Here is an 11282-nt window from a genome sequence, read left to right on the forward strand (position 1 = left end):
TACATCACTGTATATTACTGTATATTACTGTATAACTCTACTACTGTATAATACTTTATAATACTGTATATTACTATATTACTGTATAATACTGTATATTACTGTATACTACTTTATAATACTGTATATTACTGTATATTACTGTATAACTCTAATACTGTATATTACTGTACAATACTGTATATTACTATATTACTGTATAACTCTAATACTGTATAATACTGTATAACTCTAATACTGTATAATACTTTGTATTACTGTGTATTACTGTATAATAGTGTACATCACTGTATATTACTGTATATTACTGTATAACTCTAATACTGTATAATACTGTACAATACTGTATATTACTATATTACTGTATAACTCTAATACTGTATAATACTGTATATTACTGTATAACTCTAATACTGTATAATACTTTATAATACTGTATATTACTATATTACTGTATAATACTGTGCATTGCCGTGATTTTTTTTGTTGAGTTAAATGTTATTTAATTATGCAGACAATCTGGATTTTTCATCAATATTTCTCATAAAAACAATAAAGAAAAGTAGTCTCCTTTCTCGTCAACCCTCAACCAGGACAGACTATCATGCATGTTGTTGATGTCAGTTCTGTGTGGGCAGTTAAGGGCAAGGTGTGCTGCTCTGTTCTGAGCCAGCTGCAGTTTTTCTAGGTCTTTTTTTGCTGCACTTGACCGTATTACCAGACAGTAATCAAGATGGGACAAGATCAGAGTCTGAACAACTAGTACAGTTGATATTTGTGTCAAAAACACAGAGCGTCTTTTTATAAAAGACATACCTCTCCCAGTCTTCACAACAACTTGCTCAATGTTAAAACCCTTTTATGCACAACTTAATGTTAGAGAGAGAATCAGTGAGAGACAGAGAGACAGAGGAAGAGAGAGACAGAGGAAGAGAGAGAGACAGAGAGAGACAGAGCGAGAGTGAGAGACACAGAGAGACAAAGGGACAGAGAGAGAGAGAGAGAGAGAGAGAGAGAGAGAGAGAGAGAGAGAGAGAGAGAGAGAGAGAGAGAGAGAGAGAGAGAGAGAGGAAAAAAAGAGACTGACTGACTTTCCCAGCTTTAATGCTAACATAGCTAGGTCATCATTAGTGTTAAACACTGGCCACTAACCACTTACTGTGTACCAGACCAGACCTGGCTTCTCATCTGTCAATCTGTTCAGGCTTAAAACCCAACCACACTAATCCTGTTTTCAGTCATCTCTCCATCTCTGTCTCTCTCATTCTCTCTCTCTCTCTTTCTTGTTTTTCTCTCTCTCCATCTCTCTCTCTCCGTCTCTCTCTCTCTCCATCTCTCCATCTCTCTCTCTCCGTCTCTCTCTCTCTCTCTCTGTCTCTCTCTCTCTCCGTCTCTCTCTCCGTCTGTCTCTCTCTCTCTCCCTCTATCTCTCTCTTTGTCTGTCTATATGTCTGTCTCTCTCTCTCTGTGTATCTCTCTCTCTGTCTTCTCTCTCTCTCTCTGTCTCTCTCTCTCTCTCTCTCTCTCTCTCTCTCTCTCTCTCAGGGCTGGGCAGGGCGACAAAGCGGCTGGGACTAACTGCCTTTGTGTCTGAGAAAAATGTATGATTAACCTACTGTATGCTGACACACACACACACACACACAGACACACACACACACACACACACACACACACACACACACACACACACACACACACACACACACACACACACACACACACACACACACACACACACACACACACACACACACACACACACACACACACACACACTAGGGACTCTCTTACAGACAAGCACACGCGCACACACGTCTAATGATAATCAAAGGAAGATTTAGGTACTTTAGAGATTCAGTAGAAAACGGATAAGATCAGTGTGGAGCAGCCTGGAGTCATTTATAATGGAATGATTACTATAGTGTCACCCAGGGGACTGATATTTAGAATCAACTAGTAGTGGGGTTTTGGATAATCAACTGAAAATGATGTTTAACATACAGTCACCAGTTTAACAGTCACCAGTTTGGACACAGCTACTCATTCAAGGGTTTTTCTTAATTAAAAAAATAAATAATTACATTGTAGAATAATAGTGAAGACATCAACACTATGAAATAACACATATGGAATCATGTAGTAACCCAAAAAAGTGTTAAACAAATCAAAATATATTTTTGATTTTAGATTCTTCAAAGTAGCCACCCTTTGCCTTGATGACAGCTTTGCACACTCTTGGCATTATCTCAACCAGCTTCATGAGGTAATCACCTGGAATGCATTTCAATTAACAAGTAGAGTAGAATCTCAAATCTCAAATATATTTTGATTTGTTTAACACTTTTTTTGGTTACTACATGATTCCATATGTGTTATTTCATAGTTTTGATGTCTTCACTATTATTCTACAATGTAGAAAATAGTAAAAAAATAAAGAAAAACCCTTGAATGATTAGGTGTGTCCAGACTTTGCCTCGTACTGTATGTCTGTATATGTATGTGTGTGTGTGTATGTATGTGTGTGTATGTGTATGTGTGTATGTACGTGTGTGTATATGTATGTGTATGTGTGTGTATGTATGTGTGTGTGTATGTACAGTGGGGAGAACAAGTATTTGATACACTGCCGATTTTGCAGGTTTTCCTACTTACAAAGCATGTAGAGGTCTGTCATTTTTATCATAGGTACACTTCAACTGTGAGAGACGGAATCTAAAACAAAAATCCAGAAAATCACATTGTATGATTTTTAAGTAATTAATTTGCATTTTATTGCATGACATAAGTATTTGATCACCTACCAACCAGTAAGAATTCCGGCTCTCACAGACCTGTTAGTTTTTCTTTAAGAAGCCCTCCTGTTCTCCACTCATTACCTGTATTAACTGCACCTGTTTGAACTCGTTACCTGTATAAAAGACACCTGTCCACACACTCAATCAAACAGACTCCAACCTCTCCACAATGGCCAAGACCAGAGAGCTGTGTAAGGACATCAGGGATAAATTGTAGACCTGTACAAGGCTGGGATGGGCTACAGGACAATAGCCAAGCAGCTTGGTGAGAAGGCAACAACTGTTGGCACAATTATTAGAAAATGGAAGAAGTTCAAGATGACGGTCAATCACCCTCGGTCTGGGGCTCCATGCAAGATCTCACCTCGTGGGGCATCAATGATCATGAGGAATGTGAGGGATCAGCCCAGAACTACACGGCAGGACCTGGTCAATGACCTGAAGAAAGCTGGGACCACAGTCTCAAAGAAAACCATTAGTAACACACTACGCCGTCATGGATTAAAATCCTGCAGCGCACGCAAGGTCCCCCTGCTCAAGCCAGCGCATGTCCAGGCCCGTCTGAAGTTTGCCAATGACCATCTGGATGATCCAGAGGAGGAATGGGAGAAGGTCATGTGGTCTGATGAGACAAAAATAGAGCTTTTTGCTCTAAACTCCACTCGCCGTGTTTGGAGGAATAGAAGGATGAGTACAACCCCAAGAACACCATCCCAACCGTGAAGCATGGAGGTGGAAACATCATTCTTTGGGGATGCTTTTCTGCAAAGGGGACAGGACGACTGCACCGTATTGAGGGGAGGATGGATGGGGCCATGTATCGCGAGATCTTGACCAACAACCTCCTTCCCTAAGTAAGAGCATTGAAGATGGGTCGTGGCTGGGTCTTCCAGCATGACAACGACCCGAAACACACAGCCAGGGCAACTAAGGAGTGGCTCCGTAAGAAGCATCTCAAGGTCCTGGAGTGGCCTAGCCAGTCTCCAGACCTGAACCCAATAGAAAATCATTGGAGGGGGCCGAAAGTCCGTATTGCCCAGCGACAGCCCCGAAACCTGAAGGATCTGGAGAAGGTCTGTATGGAGGAGTGGGCCAAAATCCCTGCTGCAGTGTGTGCAAACCTGGTCAAGAACTACAGGAAACGTATGATCTCTGTAATTGCAAACTAAGGTTTCTGTACCAAATATTCAGTTCTGCTTTTCTGATGTATCAAATACTTATGTCATGCAATAAAATGCAAATTAATTAATTAAAAATCATACAATGTGATTTTCTGGATTTTTGTTTTAGATTCCTTCTCTCACAGTTGAAGTGTACCTATGATAAAAATTACAGACCTCTACATGCTTTGTAAGTAGGAAAACCTGCAAAATTGTCAGTGTATCAAATACTTGTTCTCCCCACTGTATGTGTATGTATATGTATGTGTATGTATGTGTGTGTGTGTATGTATGTGTGTGTGTATGTATGTGTGTGTGTGTGTGTATGTATGTGTGTGTGTGTGTGTGTGTGTGTGTGTGTGTGTGTGTGTGTGTGTGTGTGTGTGTGTGTGTGTGTGTGTGTGTGTGTGTGTGTGTGTGTGTGTGTGTGTGTGTGTGTGTGTGTGTCTCTTATCCTTTTTTAACACACAGAATCCAAGACAATGTATTGCTGGTTGGTTCCAGCAACAAAACATGGATGAACATACCTCCTATTCTTTACCGCTAAAATCACTACAACAGAACCAGCCAATAACACAACATCACTACAGACGTGTAGATGAACATACCTCCTATTCTTTACCGCTAAAATCACTACAACAGAACCTGATGATATGGTTTGTTGCAGCCAATAACACAGCAGGTGTCATCATAACACAGCAGGTGTCATCATAACACAGCAGGTGTCATCATAACACAGCAGGTGTCATCATAACACAGCAGGTGTCATCATAACACAGCAGGTGGCATCATAACACAGCAGGTGTCATCATAACACAGCAGGTGGCATCATAACACAGCGGGTGTCATCATAACACAGTGGGTGTCATCATAACACAGCAGGTGGCAGTCACTATCTGATGACATCACTACAGACGTGTTTAATACGACAAATGTCTACCTTTCACTAGTTTGTGTAGCACCGTAGGTCTGACAAATGTTCTATACCAATTGAATTCGTTATTATTATTATTATTATTATTATTGTTGTTGTTGTTACCATCAGATATCTTCCTTCAATAACAACATCAGAAAGCTTAACAAAGAGGATGGATGCAGCCAATAGGAGTGTACTGTTAGACCACAGCCAATAGGAGTGTACTGTTAGACCACAGCCAATAGGAGTGTACTGTTAGACCACAGCCTATAGGAGTGTACTGTTAGACCACAGCCAATAGGAGTGTACTGTTAGACCACAGCCAATAGGAGTGTACTGTTAGACCACAGCCAATAGGAGTGTACTGTTAGACCACAGCCAATAGGAGTGTACTATTAGACCACAGCCAATAGGAGTGTACTGTTAGACCACAGCCAATAGGAATGTACTGTTAGACCACAGCCAATAGGAGTGTACTGTTAGACCATAGTGCACTACTTTAGACCAGAGTCCTATGGCACCCTATTCCCTATATAGTGCACTACTTTAGACCAGGGCCCTATGGTGAATAGAGTGCTATTTGGGATACAGTCAGTCTATGAGCTCACAGGTGGCGCTTCCTCGGATACTTTCCCTCAAAAACACCAGCTGAAAGCCAAATCAGAGAGCAGCTCGCTCTCAGCCAATGGCTGCTCAGCGTCTGATGGTAACCGTACTGCCAGACCTGGCTGTGATTGGCCAGGTGTTACAGGCAGGATAGGCTGTGATTGGCTGGCGGGGAGCAGTTGCTTCCGTAGCTCCATGGCAACATTGCTTCAGAAGGTGAACGGAGGGAGGGAGGAAAGGAGGAATGGCTAGTTTCACTCAGACACCACCTCTGCATTATTCATCCTGTGTCCCTGAGCATTCCCCAAGTGTGTGTGTTGACTGGTGGGCTGGGGCGAGGCGTGGGGGGGGAAACCTCTGCAATAATTGCATCTCACAGTGCAATTCAGCCCTCTCTCTCTCTATATATATAACACAGTCCCAACGAGCTCACTGACACACACACACACACACACTAAAACACACATACACTGACACACACACACACAGAGACAGCGAGAGAGACAGACAAACAGCGAAAGAGACAGAGAGAGAGAGAGAGAGAGAGAGAGAGAGAGAGAGAGAGAGAGAGAGAGAGAGAGAGAGAGAGAGAGAGAGAGAGAAGAGAGAGAGAGAAAGAGAGAGAGAGACAGAGAGAGACAGAGAGAGAGAGAGAGAGAGAGAGACACAGAGAGAGAGAGAGAGAAAGAGAGAGAGAGAAAGAGAGAGAGAGAGAGAGAGAGAGATAATAGGCCTTTACAACACAACAACCAAACAGGATTATATTTTTCCATAAAGCCCTTTGGCGCTGAGGTCATAACAGATCACATCTGTCCAGGCGGGCCAGCTTCCACTCCCTCCACCAGTACCCCTCTCCCCGGCCGGTCTGTACCCCAGACAGATCAGCCTCCACTGGGGGAGCAGAGAGGAAACGAGATCCCCGCTGGGACAACGCGGCCACATAGCGGTTGTTGTTGTGCCTTAACCCGGCGATAGAGGGATTAGAGTTTGAGAGAGGAGAGGGAGGAGAGGAAGGAGAGATGGAGAGAGAGGAGAGGGAGGAGAGGGAGGAGAGAGGAGAGGGAGGAGAGGGAGGAGAGAGAGGAGAGAGATGAGAGGAGGGAGGGAGGATGGAGAGGGAGGAGAGGGAGGAGAGGGAGGAGAGATGGAGAGAGAGGAGAGGAGAGGGAGGAGAGAGAGGAGAGATGGAGAGATGGAGAGAGAGGAGAGGAGAGGGAGGAGAGAGAGGAGAGAGATGAGAGGGAGGAGAGGGAGGAGAGATGGAGAGGGAGGAGAGAGAGGAGAGATGGAGAGAGCGGGGGATGAAGGGTTTGAAGAAAGAGAAAAACACCCTGCTATCTTTAGGTGGATTAGGTGTCAGGCTCGGCGAGGGAGGAGGAGGGGGGGTAGACTCTTCTAGACTCCTCCCCCCTACCCTTCTGAGTTCGTGTAGAGCGCTAACGCCAGCCAGCTGGCTGGCTCCTGTCGCCGTGGAAACGCTGAGGAGATGGATGGCAACAGGCAGCACGTGCTCCTTTGTTGCTGTAGCAACCTGCCCCTGGATGTGGGCGGATACAGCATGCTGGTTGGACCGCCTTGCCGTCCTCTAGAATCTAGCTGTTGTTATGGTAGCAGACACACTGGAACCTCGTGGTAGGGGAGGGAAAGAGGGTGATGGGGGAGGTGTGAGGGAGGATGAGGAGGAAAGGGAAAGAGGGTGATGGGGGAGGTGTGAGGGAGGGTGAGGAGGAAAGGAACGAGGGTGAGGGAGGATGAGGGGTTTAGGCTGTTGTTGTTATGATAGAGGGGTGAGGTGTTGTCAGGGATGTTGTGTAAAAGAGGCTTCCTGGGGCCTGTTGCACAAAAGTAGAATTAAGACATCCGGGATAAATGACTCAGCTGAGCTCAATGAAGCCAAAACATGTGCGTCCAGGCTTAATTGGTTGCACAAAGACCAAGCCAGGATGAGCAGACACGGATTCATTAAGCCAGGTGAAACCAATCCTGGATAGGTGCGCGCTCACGGCTCACTCAAATAGACCCCGCCACAGATCACAGATTAACTGATTTACCATGGCAACTAGAGCCGCGTACTTTTCCCCGTCGGAAGCACAAATCCTCATGGAGGCATACGAGGAGGTAAAATATATAATTAAGAAGAAAGGCAACACCGCCACAGTGATAAAGCAAAGAGAAAAAGCGTGGCAAAGTATTGCAGACCGCCTGAATGCGTAAGTAGTGCACAATTACACACTCACCGCTCCGCTGAAACATCACAATTACAATTCAAATATTTAATTCACATCTCCAAAAATGCAGTTGTACTGTAATTATGAAACGGTTAAATTTTTAATTGAAATGCACTGCAGATATGAGTGAAATTGTGTAAAGTAACTCCATCACACTGTATAAAGCTATGATAAATGTTTTGATATTTTTACTGAAAACAAGACAAAAATACCAAGTAATTTTTTGCAGTGTGACTCCATTAAATGTGTGTGTGTGTGTGTGTGTGTGTGTGTGTGTGTGTGTGTGTGTGTGTGTGTGTGTGTGTGTGTGTGTGTAGATTAAACATGAACGGGCCAAAACGGACATGGCAGCAGGTCAAAATCAAATACAAGAACATTCTGCAGAATGGTATGGTCCCTGACTAATATTTAACAAAGCACAAGCATATATTGTACCCAGAAGGTGCCTGCTCACACATTGTCTGTACTGTTTTAGCAGTGAAAAAGAATACCCACAGACAAGGCACGGGTGGTGGGTCACCAAAGGCTGACCTTACCCCAGCAGAGGACATGGCCTTGGAGCTAAATAAAGGCAGGCCCGTCTTAGAGGGGATCCCTGGGGGGAAAGAGACGAGCATAGGTTCCTCCCAAGATGCCACCCGCTTCATTCAAGGTATGTCCTTCCATCTCTACATGGGATACAACCACATTCATATTGAATCAATTTGGACTGTCTGACTTTGGTTTACCTATTGCCTTGCAGTGTCTGGCAGCACTGTGTTCCTGTTAGAGCCACCAGCACAAGCACCAGACGATGCTGATCCAGTGAGTACTCCATCAAAGGCATACTGTAGGCCTGGCATGTCTTGTCTACTAGCTTCAATATGAATCCGATTAAATGTGATAGGGTGAAGGCCCCAGTGCAGCAGCAACAGCACATGATGGAGACGATGATGAGGAGGAGACCATCTCTCTGGATTCCAGAAGGCATGAGGTATCATGTTAAGACTGTGAAAGTACTATTTACTCTACAATGGTGAGGAGTCCTCATCAAAATCAAAAAATCTAATTTCTTTTACAGGACCCAGATGCTATACAGTGGGAAAACCAGCCTGGCAACATAGTGCGTATTAATAAAAGGACACCACATCCTGCCAAATTCCAGCTGCGCTAATTGTATTGTGTTCACAGAGCTCACAAGCTATCAGAAAGTTGTATGGCAACCACCTCCGGCGCCAAATAGAACTGGCAGACATAGACATTCAGTACAAGAAAAAAAAGATGGAAAATCTTGCACTGGAGTCCGAAATAAAAAAGAGGACAATTAGGAAACTGGACCTTGAAATAAAAAAACTTGAGAGGGAGGTGAGATATGCCTTCAATGTACACTGTATGCTAACTGTAACACAAATGTATTAATCATTATTTTTCTTTCCTCCCCCAGCTCCAAGAAGATGACACAGCTCAAAATAAAAATTAGGTATATTCTCGTAAAGTCAAGTGAGCCATGACATATGAGCTCTTATTGTGAGCACACAGGACGGTGGCATCTTTCTAAGGTTTTTTTTATTTTCCCAGCAATCAGTACAACCAAGTCATCGTTATAAGGCATCGCCCTCTTTTGCCCACCCCCCCAGCACCAGGTGTGGCCACTAGCCTATATGAAGGCCCAAAATTGTGTGTTCCTTTCTGCTCTGACAATGGCATACCCATTCGTGCGAGATGTGGTGGATGAAGAAGCACTTGTGCTGAGGAGAGCCTTCAGGCGAGAAAGGGTCTTCAGGGACCGGTTGGACCCACTGGCCTTCCCTGATGACCATCTATATGAAAGATACAGGTTTTCTGCAGATGGCATCAGGTATCTATGCAGACTACTGGGTCCCAGGATTAAGCACCGCACTGCACGGAGCCATGCACTGAGTGTGGAGCAAATGGTTTGTGTGGCCTTGCGCTTTTTTGCTAGTGGAGCCTTCCTGTACTCAGTGGGGGATGCAGAACAGCTGAACAAGGCCACAATTTGCCGCACAATAAGGAGTGTGTGTCTGGCTATCAAAGCATTAGCAGATGTCTTCATCTCCTTCCCTGGCCACAGAAGACTCTGTGACATCAAAGAGGAGTTCTATAGGATTGCAGGTAAGAGGATCTACAAATTACAGGACAACTGTTAACACATAGTAGGATACTCATTACTTTGTGTGACAGGTTTCCCCAATGTCATTGGTGCAGTGGACTGCACACACATAAGGATAAAAGCCCCCTCAGGTGCCCATGAGGCCGATTTTGTGAATAGGAAATCCTTTCACAGCATTAATGTTCAGGTGAACATAACTTTTTGATATTGTCCATTGACGAACACTCTGCATTGCCAGTGATGTGCATTGATTGGTGTAATATTCCTCATCTTATGATTTCAGATGGTCTGCAATGCTGACTGTGTGATCAGCAATGTTGTGGCAAAATGGCCTGGCTCAGTCCATGACTCCAGAATCTTTCGGGCCTCTGAAATCTATCAGTGCCTATCACAAGGTAAGCCACACAACCCCTATTTATAACCATCATGGCTGTGTCAAGAATATCACTGTGTTTATGAGGTAGTAATGATGAGATTTTGTGTTGACAGGTGAATTCTCTGGTGTGTTGCTGGGAGACAGGGGGTATGGCTGCCAGCCTTTTCTCCTGACACCTTTCACAGACCCCCAGGAAGCACAGCAGGCCTACAACCATGCCCATGCCAGGACCAGGGCCAGAGTTGAAATGACCTTTGGCCTCCTGAAGGCACGCTTTCACTGCCTTCACAAATTAAGGGTCAGCCCTGTTAGGGCATGTGATATTACTGTGGCTTGTGCTGTCCTCCACAATGTGGCCTGCCTGAGGAAGGAGAGGGCCCCCAGAGTGCCACCAGCCATGGACTGGGACAATCCGGCAATCTTCCCTGATGACGACAGTGGTCGGCTGCTGAGGGACCAATATGTGTTGAATTATTTTAGTTAGTATGTGTGCTTTCAATTTTGGTTAAATATGTCCTGCGGTGGCAGAGGAATTTGGGTTTTTTTGGGTTCGTTTTTTGACGAATTTGGCCTCTTATGATGTTTGTGCGGTATACTGTGTGTAATACAAGGCTGCAGGGAGGCTACTGCATCCATTCATTTGTCTGTTCAGTTGATGTGTATGGATTTGTCCTGCATTTATTTTAGTGTGCAGACATGCAGGGTGTGTTATATACAGACCTTTGAATGTGTATGTATCATTTTGTATAATATGCTTGGATTCTGTGCTTTCCATCTTGTAGAGTCACTGTGACTTCAGTTTCGAAAGGAGCTGATGGTTTACCTGCTTTGTTTTGTCCTTATTCAATAAAGGAACATAATGTTACACATTGTGTTTTTATATTCATATGGAATGTGTATTTGTTTATATGACAGAGTACTAGGGCCACACTGAAGAAAAAGGATAAAGTCATAAATTTATGAGGCTGGTTCTTTCTGCAGAAAAGCTACATATTGTTTTTACAGTTTTGATACTTATGACAATGTGATACTTAATATTCTGGCACATCAGCATGTCTTTGTTTATGAAACCATACTGAAGTACAATT

At 44.0% G+C, this 11282-nt stretch overlaps 1 protein-coding gene across 4 annotated transcripts; it reads left to right on the forward strand.

Moving 5' to 3' along the window:
• The first annotated feature begins 7274 nt into the window (after positions 1-7274).
• On the forward strand, positions 7275-11082 carry LOC139552861 (putative nuclease HARBI1). 4 transcript variants are annotated; one of them, XM_071364963.1, is made up of 9 exons: positions 7275-8360; positions 8451-8512; positions 8595-8681; positions 8769-9052; positions 9132-9167; positions 9266-9820; positions 9890-10005; positions 10102-10213; positions 10308-11082. In XM_071364963.1, the coding sequence occupies exons 6-9, from the start codon at positions 9349-9351 to the stop codon at positions 10676-10678; spliced, it is 1071 nt and encodes a 356-aa protein (XP_071221064.1). In that variant the 5' UTR covers positions 7275-8360; positions 8451-8512; positions 8595-8681; positions 8769-9052; positions 9132-9167; positions 9266-9348; the 3' UTR covers positions 10679-11082. The 4 variants fall into 4 exon arrangements, with proteins under 4 accessions (XP_071221064.1, XP_071221066.1, XP_071221065.1 ...); XM_071364965.1 differs by having other exon boundaries at positions 8769-8810; positions 8879-9052; positions 9132-9820; XM_071364964.1 differs by having other exon boundaries at positions 7275-8096; positions 8184-8360; positions 9132-9820.
• The last annotated feature ends 200 nt before the right edge of the window (positions 11083-11282 follow it).

This window comes from Salvelinus alpinus, chromosome 24 (assembly GCF_045679555.1).
Source record: "Salvelinus alpinus chromosome 24, SLU_Salpinus.1, whole genome shotgun sequence".
In the NCBI taxonomy this organism is placed as follows: domain Eukaryota; kingdom Metazoa; phylum Chordata; class Actinopteri; order Salmoniformes; family Salmonidae; genus Salvelinus; species Salvelinus alpinus.